Source organism: Delphinapterus leucas, unplaced genomic scaffold (genome assembly GCF_059928025.1).
Source record: "Delphinapterus leucas isolate spDelLeu-1000000601 "Yukka" unplaced genomic scaffold, BTC_Dleu_Yukka2 spDelLeu_asBTCV2_sq76, whole genome shotgun sequence".
In the NCBI taxonomy this organism is placed as follows: domain Eukaryota; kingdom Metazoa; phylum Chordata; class Mammalia; order Artiodactyla; family Monodontidae; genus Delphinapterus; species Delphinapterus leucas.
In genome coordinates, this window is record NW_028322285.1 from 541,417 (window position 1) to 561,259 (window position 19,843).

Genomic DNA, 19,843 nt, shown 5'->3' on the forward strand with positions numbered 1-19,843 from the left:
ATAACTGTTGTTTATGGAAAGGGAAACATTAACTCATTCAGTCTTCGTGGTGAGGCTCCGTATCGCCGTTTGGCAGACGAGGAAACTGAGACTCAGAGAGGTCCGCCAACTTGCCCTGACGTCACACAACTAATGAATGGCTGAGTAGGGATTCAATCTCAGGCCTGTTAGACATCAGAGCCTGAGCTCTTCATAATTACACTATCCTATCAGAACTAATTCCACCTTCACTGAGACCCCAGCTCCTAACCTCTCTCATTCCTCTGAAAAATAGTGCTGACTGCACCGCCCAGCACTGCACAGAAGTGGACACTGTGGGGTCATTTTGCTCTGGTCTTAAATGTCTGAGTCTACAATCTCCACAACCAGACTACAGGCTCTTTGAGGTCTTAATCTCCTTCTCTAAGCCCCTAGCACTATGTTCAGCAAACCACAGCGCTTGAGAAATTCTTGTTGAAGAGCTCATTCTAAGATCATTACTGATTTTTAAAAGCGCGTGCTTAACTTACATGAGGAAATGACCAAGTCATGTATTCGGCATAGTTTATAAAAGCAGAAGACTTAAATTTGGTGCTCCATTTGGCTTTGGCCTTTAAATCCAATATATAAATTCCCAAAGGTCAAGTCTTGATCACTGGGGGGTGTTTTAATACCACTTTATTTTTTTAAGTGAATTTGCTCCTTCACTCCTGCTGGCTTGTACTTACATTTTAATTTTGTGATTAATATAATGAATCATGTCGGGTACAGACATTATCTCAAGTTATAGGCTGCTAACAACATGAGGTTTGTCTTGATGTACATCAGCCTTTTATTAACTATACTCCTAGGCTCTTAGAAATACTTAGGTATTTGCACACTCTTAGGAACCAGGCATATCATGTCTGATATGCAGACATGGCTAATTCACCTTTCCTTCCATTTCATGACAATAAACCCTCTGAGGATTAATCACCTTCCATGTGAATCTTCTCTGCAGCATCTGATCTCAAATGTGCTGCTAATAATCTCATATTCACTGGGCCCACCTAGCCTTCCAGAGAGAATGGGAAGGCTGTCTAACCATCCAATACTGAGCCCGTTTATAAACCCAGTTCCATGTTGTGAGTCATTCAAACCCAGATGAGCAGGGGAGATGGCCTGAACTCTCTTTCATTCAGAGCACATGTAGGCCAACTCATAAAGCCAGATGGGTACCCGTTTACCAACACAACATTAATTTCAAATCTCAGGATGAGATTTTGAGACTCTGGGAACTCCCTCATAAAATTCAAGCCCAGGGATGCTTCTGTAATTTGGGAAGACAACCTGTGCTTGGCTTTATGCTCCCTCAGTTAGAAAATGATGTTTTGAGGGACGAAGAAGAAAACAGAAGCTAAACGTAAACATCAGTTATCAAAGTCAAGTTGACCTGGGTGATTCCCGAGAAAGAAGTACAATACTTTCCTGTCACTGCACGTTGCCCTGTCGCCCATTTATCACCACTCTACTTTGGGATTCAAGATCAGGGGATTCAAGGGGATTCAAGATACAGTGGGTTCAAATATCAGCAAAACAAAATGAAGAGGACCGGCAAAATCAGGGGACTCAAGATACAGTGGGTTCAAATATCAGCAAAACAAAATGAAGAGGACCGGCAAAATCACTCCTGATTTAAAGTCGATAAGCACCTATCGGCACTGAAATCAGCACTGAATCCGTTCACCTCCTCACGTTTACTGTTGGGTCCAAATTTTAAACAGTATATTCCGCTTACTAGCCTTTAACTTCTAGCTCTTTCCCCACTTGCTTCTGAAACTACTGATTGGAAAGTCTAAAAGCTGAAAAAGTGATTGGGAGTTTCTGGCAGCCCATTTCCTGCAGAGCTGGATGTACAATGCAATAAATACTAGTTGACTGAGAGGTATTTCTGTGGAGGGTAGTTTTATGTCCCAACTTCCTTTGTGTTTATTCAACCAAATGGAAAATTCCACAGTGGTAGACTTTGCATCCTAAAAAATCATAGAATGAGGGCAGTGAGGGAAGGAGTAAAACAAACCAAAATAATACTTGAGCACTGTTTAGCTTCCGATCCTCTGAGACATTCCTTAAATTTTTCATTTTTTCTGGTAATATGAACTTCTCGAAATAGAGCTTACCGCAGATCATTAGAAACCTTTATTGTCACACTTTAAACACGCTTTACTCAGAAGCCCTATGACCGAGAGGAGTCACTCTCATCTAGCATGGATATAATTAAACATGTTTCCGCTGAAAGGGGCATTCTCATTATGGCTAAGGACCACTTTAGAGTAAATTGAAATGGAAAGGAGGAGCATAGATGAGGTGTAGGTAGCAAGTGGTTAGTTCTAGGGAGGCATAAAATGCCAAATGTGTAACAATTATATTTTACAACCCTGCATTCTGAAGACTCCATAGCATTTTATTATAGAAGAAGCTTCAGCTGAAGCTTACTGAACGAACATTCTAGTGCACACTCATTGCCCATAGTCTTTAAAGAAAAATAAAATTCAAACCATAATCAAAGTCTGCAGAAATATTCAAAACAAAGGAATCAAATATTTTAAAAGGGTCTACTGCTATTCACACAAGAGGCATCGAAAGTGTTCTAGTCTAAAGAAAATGCAGGGGCTTGAAGGGGGGGCTTCTGAACCTCCTCTAATTTTAAAGTTGATTTTGTGTTCAGATTAGATGACACCCCTCTTACTTCTCAAACATATGATTATGTATCATCGTGCCGCGTGGCTGGAGACGCGCCCAAAAGCTTTGCCTTTGTTACAAACGTGGAAGACTTCTGAATCACATGAAATTAAGGTAGGTTGTAAGCTAACGCAGCTACATCAACGTAAGACATGCTAACTTACATGACTGACTTTTACAGTGGAAAGGAAAAGGCTGTTTTCAGGCAGCTGCTATTGCCTCAATGGGAAAAAGAAAAAAAAAATCAATGAAAGTGAAATGAACCAGAGATTTTGTCTGAGTTGCAGTTAATACCACTGAAGAGCTATGGATATTAAAAGGTCAACAAATAAATTAGCCAGAGTGTTACGAAATGAATGATTTGGCTTATAATTTTATTGACTGAAAATTGTTCACTGCCTATTAGACCAGGTAATTTTTATCTGGTGCCTCAATTACTGTTCCGTAAGCAATAATATAGTTGTAAGAGCTGCTGATTCGATCGCGTGACCTCTGAGAAGCTGGCTAGGACAGCTGACTTTACTATGATGGATAACCAAGCTTGGTCTCCACGAGGTGCGAAACCTCCCTTTCCTGCAAGGGGATCTCATAAAAGAAACACTACACTTGATTCATTTCACCAAAATGTTTGACTTTTCAAGTGTCAGCAGTTAAGTATAAATTGTGAAGCCAGGTATTCCTGAGAAGAGTGATGACAATGGCTTTCCCCCTCTTTTTGGTCTCCTGGCATTCTCTTCTAAATGGTGTCATGGTAATTGGTGAATGGGAGCCTGGGGTGCTTCCCGGCACAAATACAGTGAAAAATGGTGTCTGCACCCTTGTGAATATGACCTGCTTGGAGGTACAGAGCTGAACTTGGTAACCTCTGGCTGGCTCTTCTTATTCCAATTCATTGTACTGGTTTAAGACCAACGCTCTGGGTTAGATCCTGCTGAGTGGCCTTGGAAATCGACTTTCTGATCAGGATGAAAGTCTCTGCTTAAAGAGAAGGCTGTGGACAGAGGTGGCTTTTTCAGGGCTAGGTTGTAAAGTCAGCACATGAAACAAAAACTGCCTAGAGTCAAAATTACCCTTGAAACTCTTTTAAGTTGCCAAGGCCTGGGCTCTTAGAAACACAAAAGCCAGAAATTAACCACTTGTGTTTCTCTTTGTCTTTTGGCTGTGGCTTCCCTTTCCCTAGGGCAAACGACAATAAATATCTAGTTTGAAAGTGAAAGGACCACTGAGTGAACAAAGAGACTTATTGTCGTATGTATGTCCCTGTATGTCTGTGTATGTGTTTGGTGTGTGTGTATACAAATGTATGTGTATATTTATATTTTTGGACAAGTACATGTAGTTAAACTTGAGTAAGTGCTATGTGCAGGCTGGAACTATACTGGACTTTAACGATATCTAAGGAAGGCAAAAATAGAGTTGCTTTTGGTTTCTTAAATTGTTGAACATCATCAGTTATGATATGTACCTCCAGAAGAACGGTATCTGTAAATGATGATTCCCAAGGCTTTACTGATGGTCCTGACTATGACTGCAATTAAAACCCACTGCCTCAAGACTGCTGGGGCTCACTTCTTATTACTCCAGTGGTTAATTGAAGTGTTACTCAAGGCTGAAAACAGTAAGCACGGCCAGAGGCCTCCTAGTGTCTCTGTTTCTAAGGGCTTCGGTCTTGAAGAGGAGGATGCTGGGTGGCTAGGAGGAGAAATGAGCCCCTGTTTCCTCCTGTGACTTCTTCTTGAACTAATGAGTAATTATATTCAAAGCCCCTGTACACGGGGTGTGATACAAAGGTTAAACTTAGTCCCCCCCTTGTCAAGAGCTCGGTGCTAAAAGAACTTGAAGGAGGTTCCGGAATTCAGCTATTGGAGTAACTGTTATTACAAAGTCCCTACAGCAATGACTCTGGGGCTAAAGAGAAAGAGAATTATCTCCCAGGTTTGTATGTGTGTGTTTTTAACTCCTACTGCCACTTTCCTCTGGCTAAGCCATCTGTGAGCTACCCTCAGTCTATGCTAGCACCTTCCCCTTCCCCCCACCCCCGGCCAAACTTGAGGGATTTTAAAAAATTGGTTTACAAAATTGCCTTTTTTCTTAAAATTCCCTTTTCTTAATTCTAGGAAGCAGTGCTTAGAGATACTGGCTCTGGAGTCCAAAAGAGTTGGCTCAAATCCTTGCTCTGCCATTTTTTTAGCATTGTAAATGCATGCCTCCGTTTCCTCAACTGTAAAGTACGGTTCAGACCAGCATCTGGCTCAGCAGACATACAGTGAGTGCTTACTGAGCAAGAGGCAGCGATAATATTGATAACCCTCACTTGTTTTCCAGAAAACTTGGGCATATTATATGCATTCTTAGAGTCAATGCTTTGAGTGCTCCTTGAGGTGCAATCCTATCTGCAAAACACTGGGAAAGATTCTGAACAGACTAATGGTGAGGATGTCCGGTGAGGTAGAAAGCCTCCCCTGCCAGCTGTGTGAGTGGTCCTTTCTGAGCCTCAGTTTTCTCATCTCTAAATCGGGCATGATTCAACAACGACAGAGTAACTTACTGCAGAGTCAGTCAGTTAAAGCTAAAATAAATAATCTAAAAAAAGTGAGAATTAAAACTTTTGTGGGGGTCATGGCCTTTTTAATGAAGCTATAGTCTCACTCCCCAGAAAAATATGTGCATATGTGCATGCATGTGTGTGCATACGCATCACACACACACGCACACAATTCTATATACAATTTCAAGGGTGCACAGAACTAGGCTAAACTCCCCTGATGAAAGAAGCATAAGTAGGAGGGGCTACCAAGCCCCTAAACTGAGCATATCATCAAAATGGGGAAGTGGAATTTGCCCGTGAGTTTTCTGGCAGATACGGAGGAGAGAGGGGGAAAAAGAACTGCATTCCATAGTGTGTGTTTTTGACAAGAAAATGCAGAGACAAAATGGTTTTTGGAATCAAACTCACGCATTCTTTTCCTAAGAGCTGAGTATACTGCATGATTTGCTTTTGTTGCTATATTTTTTTGTTTGAGTCATTTTGGTTCCCAGATAAAATGTTAATAGATTTTCTTCAAATTAAAAAAAATAAATAAATGAATAAGACGAGAGAGCACGTCCAGTGTCACAGTGTGGAAGATAAAGATGTACGGTTTTTCTTTATCCTTTTCTGAAACCCTTAGTCATCCCCTTTTCTACTAACAGGCAATGTGGTTATGCAAAAATTTCTTATGTGTATTTTCACTGATGCAACTGCAGGTTTTGAATTACGGATAGTCTTTGCATAAAGACTAAAACAATAAAAGCATAATTAGAATACGTGGTATACAGCCGACTCCAGTTTTATTTTGCCCCAGCTCTGTATTTATGATAAATCACTAACACGACCGCTCTTTAGGGAGGGTGATTTTGGGTCTCGTCTCTCCATTGAGCAAAAACAGTGCCTGTGACTAGAGGCTGAATTTCAATTCCGCAAGTGTACAGTGGAACTGAATAATATTTGGCACAATGCAGTGCACAACCGAGCCACTAAATGGCTGATTTACTAAATTATTATTAGATGAGCCCTTGCTGTTCCAAATGAAAGTGCAGTCACTGCCTTCCTTCGTGGTGTGTTCAAATTGTTCTGTGTTTAAATATTCAGCATGAGGCTAATGTGAACTGATGAACTGAGACTATAAACATTCACTTTCGATACAGATAGAGCGACAGAGATGAAACATATCATGTGGCCTGCGGAGGTGAAAATGATTTATATTTAAGGATGTTGCTGCCTACTTCCATTACTTTAAGGTACTCTTAATTAGCATTAAGAGTTAGAAATGACTAATTCCCACGTACAGGAAGAGGAGGCTGGGATTTTTTTTTTTTTTGCATGCCAGTGCAGGAGAAGTTACCACGAGGAACTGCTGCCTGTGTTGCCGTTCAGAACCTTGAGTTTTACTCATGGTGGGGTGCACCCCACCAGCAGAGTCATGTGTCTGCTGGGAGAACTATGGTGTCCGACAGTCAGTGTTTTTTCTCAGCCCACCCAAAGGGTCTACAGTCCATCCTCACTACCATCCATCCCTCTGCAATCCACCTCCCTTACCATCACATCGACTACACCTGCTACACGGACCCCCTAGCACCTCACTCTCCACGTCACCAAGCTTCTTTACTGACACCTGCTGGAGTGAAGAACAACCCTTTGCTCCTTGGGCAAAGATAACCCCCTCCTCCTTCCTCCCCTTTGAGGGCAGTTATAGGCAAGCACTTAAAATACTGTGATCACTTACAGTAGATTAGAATTTTTTATGGGTACCGTGTTGCCATAACCACACGAAGACAGCAGATGACTTAAGCTAAGCTTGCAAAGCAAAAGGCTGCTCATCTGGCAGTTAAAATGAATACAGTTCATTTCACAAGTTTCCCATATGGACTCTTAGTGTATGGTAATGAGGAGACCATATGGTGAGAGAAAATGCACTGAGAACAATTGGGTTCCACTGGCTGAGTGGGAAGTTGGGAGAGAAAACCCGGGTGAGAGATTTCTGGTGCGTGTGCTCTCTGGGTTCAAGGTTTGGTTGAGGTTTGTTTGGGATGGTTGTTTTCCATAGTGGTTTCGCGTTTCTTAATCTGTTCCTTAATATGTCAGCTGTGCGAAATGACAAACATCTTGCAAATTTTGCAATATCATTCATCACAAACTGTCAGCAGTGTTTGCAAATCTGACTTGCAAGATCCTTTAAATGTGTTGTTCTTAAAAGGCAACAGTACTAAGTTTTTAGACAAAGTGCAGGAAAATTTAAGTACTTCTGACAAGCAGAAACATTAACAGTAATCATTTTAAAAACACTCGCATCTTTTGCCTGCATGTTTAGCTGTAAATAATGCTAGAATATATAAAAGCTTTAAAGTAAAAATGTAATAACTACTTTTTATTATGTTTCATAAAGGATAAAGAAAATGCTGTGAGCCATGTGTATGGGTTATCTATAGGTGCGGATGTAGGGAGATGGAGGGTTCCCGTTCTCCTTACTGCTCACCAGATTGGAAACCGGGGAGGACATCTTGAAAAAGGCTCTAAAGTCAATTCTGTACTATACATGCTTCATAAAAGATGAATATAAATGCATTAGTTAGACGCGGTGAGCTAAATTAGAAGGTCAGGCAGGGCTGCGAGGGCTGAAAAAATCACACAACCAATGAGTGTAATTACTCTTTTTTAAGTCTATTAAGTGGTGTTGCTCTATCAAGGCTCAGGGATATAGGACATGAAGAACAAGATAAAGTAATGTGTATTTATTACTCCCACTGGATCAATTTACCAGATATTTTCAGCTCCATAAAGCAAAACCCACAAATGCCGCCTTTGTTACTCTTCTCAAACTGCTTTATTTTCTCTAAAAGAGGGACTGGCTCTGGAAGAAAAAACACGTTTGCCCTGTGGAGGTCCCCACGCAAACCCCTCTGGGTGGGGAATGAGAGAAGCTGGTGCGTATTTGAGTAGGAAGGGGCTGAGGTTAGGCGAGAGACAGGAGAGAGAAGCCAGTCACCTCAAGGCAGAAGTATTTGGGTTTCCAGACCTGGGAGGGAAATGGGAACTTGATGCAGTGAGGCCAGAGGCCCCAGGTGCTAATCTCAGTTTTCCCATATGCTTGCTGTGAGTGGTAGCATGCCACCAGCCCTCTGGGAACTCTGACCCTGTGAAATGGGGAGTACCCATCTTGCAGGGAATAGTAGCCCCCATTTACTGAAGTCTCACTATATGCCAGAGAGTCCTCGTTGCGTACATTATCTCATTAACGCCCAACAGCCATGCTGCGGGACAGCTGCTTTACAAAGGAGAAAACGGGGGCTGAGAAGGGTGAGTCCCGTGCACGGAGCAGTGCAAGTGGTTTTCAAAATCCACGTCCATCCGACCTGACAGCCCACTCTCTTGGCCTCAATACCCTTCAAAAACCTTGATAAAGCCGTGCCAGGCACATCGAGGGCACGACGCAAAGGTTACCTGTTCCCTGGGATTCACTGCAAACACACGGAATGCCAGCCAAGCTCGGTGCCTTTGTGCTAATGCTCACTGACCACTCAGGAAGACAACTACAAATCGAAAGGGGACAGAGACACCTCTGGCCTTCAAAACAGAGACAGCTCCTTGTTCAGTGTTTCTGGATGGCCTCGTGCATTTCAGCATCTCAGCGTTTCTGACTGACCACAGTCCCCATCCTCCGCACCTCTACATTATAAGAAAAGTCAACCTTTGCCCCAAAGTTGGTCACATGTTCCTCTCCCTCCTGCCAGGATCCAGAGAGGAAGGCACGTCTGTATGACACAGAATGGAATGCTGCAGCTGAAAAACCTTCGCCTGCCCTTCTCCACGTGCACGTGAAAAAGGAAACCAAAGCACATCTGGGGTTGGCATAATTATAGTATTTTAAATTTGTGTGTACAGCAACTATCACTGATGGTGGCTTTCAGGGACAAAATAATTTACAGAGAAGGATTCGGCTTGCTCCTGTTTTCTCGTTTGGTAAATAGGAATGATGTCTGCTTTCCCGACTTCTCTCACAAGAGGGGCTCCAATAAAACAACGCATGTACAAGTTCTTTGAAAAGGCACAAGCCAGTATACAAAGGCATATTATTATGGAAAGCTGTCTGCTTGGTCTTTGGAGCAGTTTCATTTGACAGAATATGTGGGTGGTTGTATGAATCTAGCTTTGTCTATTCGCAAACACATGGGTTTAATAAAGTGGAGTTTGTTTTTTAAGGTGTGTGGTCCATGGCTCACTGAAACACTCCTGTTTTACAAACACTGACCATGATTCTAAGAAAGGCGGAGCCCGTTTTCATCCCCCTAACAATGGACAGCGGGACTATAAATCTCCCAGGTCCACAGGAATACCTCGTGCTGGCTCCATCCGCCACTTCCTGACCTTGCTCTTGAACTCTCACTCCACCTTCACATTCGGAGCCAAGAGGACACCACTCTGATCTGAGTCACACACAGAGCTTCCTGGGGTGGGCTCTGGCCAAAGTCCTCGCACGGTCCAGTGGCTGGATGCACACTGTGGAGTGTTTCCTTAACACACAAACCCATTGTGTCCTTGATTACTCTTCCCAAACCCAGGAAAACGGGGCTGGGAATTTCACCATCAGGCCACCGGGGACAAAGTGACACGTGCCTGTGCTATTTGTTCAACATTTCTGAACGTGATGTGCAGCCGTGAAAATATTATGAAAAGTAAATACACAAAACTCAACCATATATTCCTGTTTCTCTCCATTCTTTATGAATAAGAAAAGTATTGCTTGGTTGCTGTAGACCTCAGCCATTAAACCATATCTGTCTCCTGTTTTTCAATCAATATTTATAGAGTGGCAGCTGTGGGCCAGAAACTATGCTGAGGCTCCCACAGGATTACTTCTTTTTGTCCTATGTGATCCCAGTGAAGTTGGCACGATTATTTCACCCCCATTTTATAGATGAAGAAACCGAGACACAGAAGATAAACCATACACTCCACTGCTGACCTGAATTAGGACTTCCTGCTCTGCAGAGATTGGGTAGGAGAGCTCTCAGAAGCCAGGGTCCTACTCTCACTCAACTGGCGAATAATTATAGCTACCTTTTGCGGACTGCTAAATAAGTGATTAAAGCAGCCCAAAAAAGTAGGAAGTACTACCATCTCCATTTGACAGAGAAGGAAACTGAGGCACAGAGAGGTTAAGAATTTGGGGGGCGGGGAGAAAGAATTTTGACCCAGACCACACAGCTCTCCAGTCCCTTCAGCAGACTCTAGGGACATCAAATGCCAAATGAAAGTGAAAATGGTCCCCAAATGGAAACAATGGGAAGAATCTGGCAATGCCCTCATGGCTTCTTCCCACCATTGGGTGGACACACATTATTTACATCTTCGTGCTATAAAATTACCGATTATTTTCCCATAGGAAATGCAATGGGAGTTGGGTTCTTGCCAGACAGGAACCTAAAGGTGATTCTCTTCGTGGCACACCCATCTGTGGAAGCAGAGGGTCGTTCACTATTACTGTTAGATTCTGTAATTGCTCACCAAGAATGAGTCAGGGTGAAAGGGAAGGAGGTGTAAGATGGAGGCCCCTTTCAAAGACAAGGATATGTACAGACCGACACATCATATGATTTCTTCCTCAGGTGAAATGCTCTCAAGATGTTTTTTAAGGTGAACAGCGCTCAGTGGAAGTGAGGCTGTTATGGGAACTCAGGGTTGAGACTGAAGGCTCTGTGTGTCTTCCCCTGGGGTCTAGGAGAGGGCAGAATTTGCTTGTCACGGTTCTTCCTCTCTCTGGGCAGGCAGTGCCCCATACCCACCCCCCAGCCCCTCACATCTGTGCATCAGTTTCGGCGGGGAGGGACAGCTTTCTCCTGGACAGGCCTGTTCTGACAGTGGTCCTGCCGCTTCAGTGCCGCAGGGCCCACAGGTAAGATGTGATGATGAAATGATCGCCCAAAGAGGTTCGCTGAGCTAGGAAGGATGCCAACTTCATTTTTATAAGTGTATTACGAGCAGAAACAGACCTGGACATGACATATCTCTAGACTTGCTGTGGCATGGAGAGGACCTTTCCTCTACTCATTTAATTTATACTAATTTTTACTTGTGTAGTAAATGAAATTTCATTTTGCTGTCAGTAAACAGTGAATGGTAGCTCGACCAATTCCGTTCGCTGAACTTCTATAGCATTTAACTGTTCTCTCCTCTGAGTCCTCCCAGAACTCTGGTTGCACTTTTGTTAAATGTACCTATTGTTTTCTGTTTTGTATGGCGTTGTATTTGGCTTTCTCTCCCACAGGGCGTCCGAGTTCCTTGGGTACAGAGATGGGAATATCCCCAACATTGACAACAGGTACAGAATAGAAACCAATAAATGTGCATTTCCTTTTTTTCTGCATTGGCAATTAATACCATTGCTGTATGACATATATTGCTCTACCTTGAATTCGTGTCTAATTTCTCCCACTTGTGTCTTAGGTGGGATGCCTCTGGAGGGAACAGACTCGTGTCTTAGTAGCCCCGGTGCAAGGTGTGCCAATATGCTTTCCTTTGAGCTCTAGCTGTTCTCCCCTCACCAGAAATAAGTAAAGATCCTCATGGGGGTAGAAAAGCAATGTTCTTTTTCCTCTTGAGAACTGATACGATATAATGATAAATAACCTGGACTTAGGAGCCAGGCTTTAGAGGTTTGAATCTCCGTTTAGCAATTTACATGCTGTGTGACCTTGGGCAAATGATTTAACCTCTCTTTGTTTGGTTATTTTCTTCTCTAAAATAGACATGGTAATTGCACCAACCTCAGAGGGTTTTTTAGAGGAAGAAATGACATGATATAAGTAAAACATTACCTGGCACGTAAGTGCTTGCTACTTTGATTATTGCTTACCTTATAATACTAAACACACAATGCACAAAAATACTGAGTTGCTTATCTATGAACTAACTTTTATCAACGGCAAAGTTTTCTGCCAATCACCTGAGCCCGTGTTTCCAGAGACCCTAACCCAAAGAGGAGGTATCCTACCTTTGGCAAGCGCTCAGGGTCGCCAGGGTGCCGGGGAATAACCTTCTGTAACCTCTGGAAACCATAATCGATGGTGGGTTCATTGAGTGCTGCAATGAAGAAGTCGTACAATTAGAACAATTTCAGGAAATAAAACAGCACATGATTTGCAATACTTATGGTGCAGAAGTAACTGGGAAATCGAAAGTTTCATTGATACTTTTGAATTAGATCATAAAGTGATTGTACGAATGATCCCTTTTGGTGGGGACTGACTCACTCAAAAGAACATGAGTCGCAGGTCCTAAACTCTGCTCTTCTGGCCAAATTCTATATTCCTTACAGTGTTGAAAATGGAAGGTAAAATGGAACTTGGTGTGAGGTTTTAGGATTCCCTTTAGTCAGAAGCTTGAGTTACAACACTGGAGGGTATCTACAGGTATAAAGAGCAGAATTAAAAGTACTTGCTTAGCTACAGAATATCAAGTGGACCTCAGCTGATACAGTATCGCAATGCCATCGGGAGCAATTAAGTGTGGTGGGGCAGAGGAGACCAGATCTCCTCGGGCCAGAAAGCCTCTTCTACCCTTGGAAGAGTCCGAAAAGAGACAGGTATTGAAAGTGCCCTCAATACGACACCCTCATATCTAAGATGAAAGACTGATTCACCAATATCAATATTATTTCAGGAAAAGGCTAACCTCTACGGAGCACTAGCTCAGAGCAGCTGGCTCTCCAAGAAGAATTTTTTTAAAAGACTAAAAGAAGAGCAAACCTGTAATAATACTTGGAGACAGTGGGCCTTCTTGTACCCATATTGACTACACCTTCTTCAAAGCATCCTTAAATTCAACTCGATACAAAGTGGACTCTGGTGTATCACTTTTGAAATTCCTCCCCAGGATATGAAGTATCTCCAGCTTTCCTCGCCTGACCAGGAAAAGATGGCGGCTCCATCCTCCACCCACATCCCCCATCTCCTCTCAGTAATGAGTGGGTTTTTTTCTTCTTTTCTTTTTTCATGTAACCAAAGTACTCAACCACATATTTTCTCCCATACTGAATAAAAAGACAGTCTTTGTAGTTCTGACATTTAGCTATACATTTAGAAAACAAGTTGCCACATGCTTTACTTAAAATGCATTTCCATTAACCTAAATTTTAAAAGTAAGATCCATACTACTACTAACTTTAAAAAACTGTATTCAAATAGGTCCCAAGGCTAATGGAAGCAATTTGTATACCAACCCAAACTGACTGGCCCACTTTTCAAAATACAGGTATGATAATCTTGTGGTTTTAAAAGGACATTTAAATTGAAAGACCGTGAATTTAGTACATAATTATACCAAGAGAACCCTTTAACTTGTCAACTTGTAAATCTAAAAGGCTATCAATCATTTCTAAAGAGGAAATAAACCTTAAAATTCCTTGATTGACAGTGCTTACTTTTTATGTAAAAAAAAAAAAAGAGAAAAAAAAAAAAAGGCTGCATAAAGTGGCCAGAAATCCATTTACAAAAGTACATTGTTTTACATAGGTGAGTAAAAAGCCAATAATTACACCTCCAAAAGACATATAAATCAGAGTAAGTACTTCTTCCTCACTTGTATATTTTAAGTTGGAGTGAACTTCAGGTAACTTATTTTAAGAAGATCTTTTTTCCCAAATGCAATGCTTGTTGAAGCTGTTAATAGAGTAGCCATTTAAGACAATGTAATCATTTTTGCAAATATGAGGTTTAGCCATTTCCCCCACCTTCTCCCCGCCCCCTTCCAAACGGTAAACTTTCAGCCTGCCTCTTGTGGAAATTAACTAAAATTACACCCAGGTGTACCAAATCTCTCTATAGTGGTCCATGAGTTAAGGCACAATATTTATTGTTCCTCCCATTTCATGAATTACCTTCTAAACCCTTGAGAAAAATTCTTTTTTTTTCAAATTAGACTTGTAGAGAAAAAGCCATACAATTCTTTACACAGGGAAGCTGTGACTCATAAAATCCCAGTATTTAATAAAGAAATGCCCGAGAATGACAGGAATGAGCACCCAGGTTAAGCTGTATATCACATCTATCTCCCACCCATAATGCTAATTGACAACAAAGATGTTTAACCATAAAAGGAGCTTTAGGCAGTTAAATGTATCATTTTAACTCTTGAAGATATGATTCAGCATCCTGAAAATTCTAATTCTTGGTTTTATTTTTCAGTGTAAGCCACCAATAAAACTTGACTTCTTGACCCACCCCTTGAGTTGTTTGCATAATGAATTAATTCCTACTGTGTCAAGAAACCCATGGTTGTTAATTGAATGACTGATGTATGGGGGGGGGAGGATATGTTTCTCTGACCATAGGAACAACTCACAACAGAATGACTGACATTCAGTATCCACAATTAAAAGAACTGATTCAAATATCATATGGAACTAATAGCTAAAGAGCTGAGGAGAAGTCATTCTGCTGCCAGAAAGAGTAACTGAATTAGATATATTAAACTCATTATTCAAAGAAAAATAAGCATCTAGTCTATGGAAGTATACTATGTGAGAGGAAATACTTCAGTAGAGGGACAAAGGCTTTTAATTTATTTCCCATGCCTTTATGATTTGCTCTACACTCGTATTTTTTAATATATTAACCTGCCCTCAATCTACATATTGAGTATTACAATGGCATTGTCGAGTGCTGTAAACAAAGGTAACGCTAAAGATATGCAAGCAAAGTTCGTTGTCTTAAATTCAAAGGTGCCTGATGATTTCTCTGATTGCAGTAACTAAAGAAAAAAACTAAACCAATTACTGAGTGAGAGGGGCCATCCGATAGAGATTGTTACTTTAAAAAAAACCCTGAAAACAGATTAACTGTCTAGGGAGAGGGATGGTTAAATTACGGCACACCCATAGGAATATGATGCAGTCCTCAAAAGCAATGCTTTTGGAAAAATAAATTTACTGGCATAAAATATATTGCTATGTCAAGAAGCAGATTACAAGAGCATATGTGCAATATGGTTACTTTTTTAGAACATGAACATATACAGGTTTCTGTGTATAAATTGCCTAACAGTAGTTATTTCTAAGAAGTGAGTCTTGAAGTGCTTTTCTTCCTTCTCTTTAGGCTGTGCATTGTCTACATTTTCCACAATGAACATATATTACTTTTATAATCAGAGAAAAAGGTTAAGAGCAAGAGAGTGTTCCCAGGATGGAATCTGACCTGCTTGTATAAAGTAATGACATAAGAAACTTTGCCTGAAAAAGGGTCTGTATACCCTTTAATAACATTGCCTAGGTTATTACAGACCATAAGAAAAAGAAGTAGTATACTTTTGGCCAGTTGTATAAATACGTGACTATTCATAAACTCTCTGAAAATCAACAGAGAGAGTAACGGGGAGGAATCATAAAGAATGGCATATTTATTTTCATCAGTGGGGGTAGTCGTACCTTAGGGACATACATCTACTCTGCAAGAATGTAATATAAAGTTAATCCTTCAACAAAGTGACCTCATTGTATTCAAGCACAGGGCTCAGGGGGCACCAGAAGAAGAAGTGGGACTAGTCAAGTTTTTCCCCCTAAAACTTGAGAGAATTCCGAGAATCCAGGAGAGAAAGAAAAAAATTTAACTGTGCATAATTAACCACAAATAAAGCATGAGTATCTTAGGTTGTAAAAAAAAAAAAAAAAACAGATGAAACTGTTAACTGCAAAAGGAATGCAATGATGAGAGCTTCTCGTGTCACCCCACTTCCAAGCACCTAACCCACACTTTCAACAGGGCTTGAGAGGGTGTCCTCCTCAACCAGTTAGGGGCGGTAACGGAATAAGGGAGGCTCAGAGGTTTAGCAAAATCCATAATCCCAAAGAAGAAAAGCCTCAACTTTTAAATCAGCATGATAAAATGGGACCAGTGAGGGCATTAAAAACATTCCACGAGATAATAAATTGTCCATTGACTCAATAATCATTTCTAGTGCCTACCAAGTGTCCAGATGGCACTGGTAGGAATTCACTGTTCTACGTCACATAAGCCCTTAAAAATAAACTTTCTGAGAGGTGTACATAATCTCACCTCAGAAATGAACTACTATGATTGTAGGGTTGGAACCTGGTTCCAGCTCCCATGGCCAGGCCTCCCTCCTGCTCAGCAATCCGTTCTCTTGCCTCCCTGATGGTCAGATGGTGGGTCACCACCGCTGCTCCTCTTTTCTTTTTTTTTTTTTAAATTAATTAATTTATGGCTGTGTTGGGTCTTCGTTTCTGTACGAGGGCTTTCTCTAGTTGTGGCAAGCGGGGGCCACTCTTCATCGCGGTGCGCGGGCCTCTCTCTATCGCGGCCTCTCTTGTTGCGGAGCACAGGCTCCAGACGCACAGGCTCAGTAATTGTGGCTCATGGGCCCAGTTGCTCCACGGCATGCGGGGTCTTCCCACACCAGGGCTCGAACCCGTGTCCCCTGCATTGGCAGGCAGATTCTCAACCGCTGCGCCACCAGGGAAGCCCTGCTCCTCTTTTCTGACACTAGGCTCACACTACACTTCACAGGACCACGTGGATTTTATAGAGTGATCAGGCTACTGCGGAGCCACAAAGATTTGCATTCAAGATGTCTTCCACTGTCCTGTTCAAACTTAGAGGTAGATACATATTAGCTGAGTAAGCTCAGTAGGACCTCATGGAGCTGTGTACATACCCTACAGGAAGTCTGAAACTTTCCTATAAATGCACAAAAGGCAAGATTAAATGCTTCTACACAGGAGCAAGCTTGTAGGGCAGATGTATCGGCTGAGATTTCAGAAGGGTCCTCTCACAGCTATGACAGGATACTGGGGAATGGGTATGGGGAGGAAGTAGGGGACCCATGCATGGGGCAGGCTCAGCTGTATCAAAGTCATTACTTTTCAAAAGGGAAAAGTTAGTTAAATATTTTTAAAAAACATCAAACCACTTCATGTGGCCTTGTGTGTGGTCAGCTTATAAATGGCTTTGGGTACCTACCCAGTCTCACAATCTCAGACTCCCCTAAAGGAAACCAGTAACTTTCCATACAGAACCAGTCTATGCAGAGCCCTTCCCCTTTGGGCTTCAACCAAGGTTCTGGTCAAGACAGAAGAACTCTGGTTATACAAAGCTATTTACAGTGTCCAAATGTTCATGCAGCATGAAATGCTATATGCAAAGAAAATTTAGAATAATACAACTAGATTTTATGTCCTACTAATAACGACAAGATTATAAAATTCATTCAAAACATCTGGTAATGGGTAAATCCTTACCAAATGTATATGTGAATTGTGGCCTTTTCATGCCTTTAGTTGTCTACTTTTTTTTTTTTTTTTTTATCCACAAACACATCAAAGAAAGAAAATTCTCTTTAAGGGGATTTATTTGCAAATTAAAACCATGTAGTCAAGCAAGACAAATGCATTCTCAGTTATTAGAACTGATTTTTCTCTTTTCAGAGTTGCCTTTTAGAGAAAACACTCCTCAGTCCTCCTTAACTTCTGGAATACTTATCCCTGGAAACAATGGAAATGAAAGGCAGGACAGTTGTGTTCCCAAACATCAGGGGAAAAGTGGTTTGGGTGCCATTCCAACGTGAGCGCACAGAGTTCCACTGCTTTTATAGGCTCAGTGACTCACTGTAGCGCTTTAACATATTTCTGAGGTTTTAATTTCCTTTTTTTAATGGTTATGTGACATGATGTCATTTTGACTGGAAATAAAAAGAAATGCAGATATTAGAAAGGTAATATTTATATTCTATTGCCATTTAATATCCAAACAAATATCTAGACTCTATGCCAAGTAATAAATAAACCCTCATAGCAAAGGCAATGATAAAACCAGCACCTGGGTCTCCAAGCTTCCCTGGTGACTATTCTATATTTGAACTAAAGGAATACAGCAGAGCATTTCCCTTCAAGGCAGATCCATTCTGGGCATAAGAGTTATTATATATGTGTTAGGCGGTCTTTTTCTTCCATAATGGCCCTATTTTTCCCTCAGTCACTAAATTAACAACCAGAGGTAAACAATAAAACAGCAAGTTATCTTCACGAACCTATCTTTAAGACTGACTTTAAAAGATATAAACCGCAAAATTAACCAGAAACCTAAACAAGAGCCAGAAATACGGTCAAGGAAGAAATGTGTTGCTTTTCCAGCCATTTGGATGTTTCATTCCTCGCCTAGATGTTTAGTGCACACATGGTATTCCGGGTCATCTCTTCCTGGAAGGGATACATTCCCTAAGAAACCTAACACCAAGTCCCTTGCAAGCAGAGCCCCTACTTTCGGTGTGAAATGCTTTCACAGCCTGGCACCCTGCCTCAGGAAGGAGGTTCAGGACAGCTTCGGGAAGAGGCTCACTGAACTGCAGAAAGCTATAACTGAACCAGAAGGGTGTCAGGATGAAGCCAACATGGGCAGAATTTACCAATGTAGGAGCCAAAGGAAAATTTCCAAACTGGCTTTCAACATGCTCTGATCTCTTATTTGTAGTTTTCAAACCTCTTGATGTGGAGCAACAACACTAAGATTCAAAAATCAAGCACAGGAAGTAATACTTCTCTCTACCGAAGGTACCATCAGAGGTATTGCTGGCTTGTGCGGCTACGTTCTCTTTACAGAGACTGGAGCCAGAGCCTGCAAGGTAAAGACTGAAGAGAGAAAGAGATCTGCAAAGTGGATCAGAGCCCAGGATGAAAAAATACAGGGGCTCTGGGAGAAAGAGATGGAAGACCCTGAGGACTGTCACTTGGAACGCAAAGGACTTGCGTATGTTAGGAAATGAATAACTCTTCCAGAAGCAAAAGCAATCAAGAGCAGGAAGCAAGAATTGAGTGACTCGCTTTTGTTTTTCAAAATGGAAGTAGCTTTACTGTTTTTCGAAGTCTAAAAGGAATATACTCTTATTGTATAAAAAATACAAAAGAAACACAAAGAAGGAAAAAAGCCTCATAATACATATACTCATATATAATCACTATTTCTATTAATATGTAGGCTTTCGGGCATTCTTACAATACTGTTTTATATAAATATAGATTATATACATATTTATATCCCCCTCATTCTTTTAATGGTTGCAGCATATTGTAATTATATGGATGGCCATAACGTATGCAACAAATCCCCTGTTAATGGGGATGTATTTTTTCCTCAAAATTTTCAGGAGAAATTCTTAGATAAAAGAATATATACATTTCAAGACTTTTGATACATATATTTTCTAACTATCCTTCCTAAAATTTATACCAATTTACATGTTGACAGGTTACTTTTAAAGGCATCTGCAAAAGAAAACAAATTTTTAAGACTGTGCATCCTGAACTCAATTATTCTCTAAGTTATAAGGACCTATGAACGTTTTTAATAGATGCCTACGATCACAATGATTTTACTTGGAGAAGTGTCATTTCAAACATACCCCGAGGTCATATAAGACACTTCTCCCAGTAATATCAAAGTGCTTTATAGACATTATCCCACTGAGTCTTTCAATATGCCCTTGACATAAATGTCAAAATTTATTACTCCCAATTTGAAGGTGAGAAACTGAGGCACAGAAAGAGCTGGCTGCATGAATCAGAACAAAAACCTCAGTGCTTCACTTACTATGCCAAGA

The 19,843-nt window shown here is 41.2% G+C and overlaps 1 protein-coding gene across 6 annotated transcripts in view; it reads right to left on the bottom strand.

Moving 5' to 3' along the window:
* EBF1 (EBF transcription factor 1) overlaps positions 1–19,843 on the bottom strand; it is a 395,554-nt gene that overhangs the window by 21,760 nt on the left and 353,951 nt on the right. For all 6 annotated transcript variants that reach the window (XM_022590266.3, XM_022590263.3, XM_022590262.3 and 3 more), the window contains exon 11: positions 12,231–12,319. In XM_022590266.3, coding sequence (XP_022445974.1) covers positions 12,231–12,319 — 89 coding nt within the window. The remainder of the gene's footprint in view (positions 1–12,230; positions 12,320–19,843) is intronic.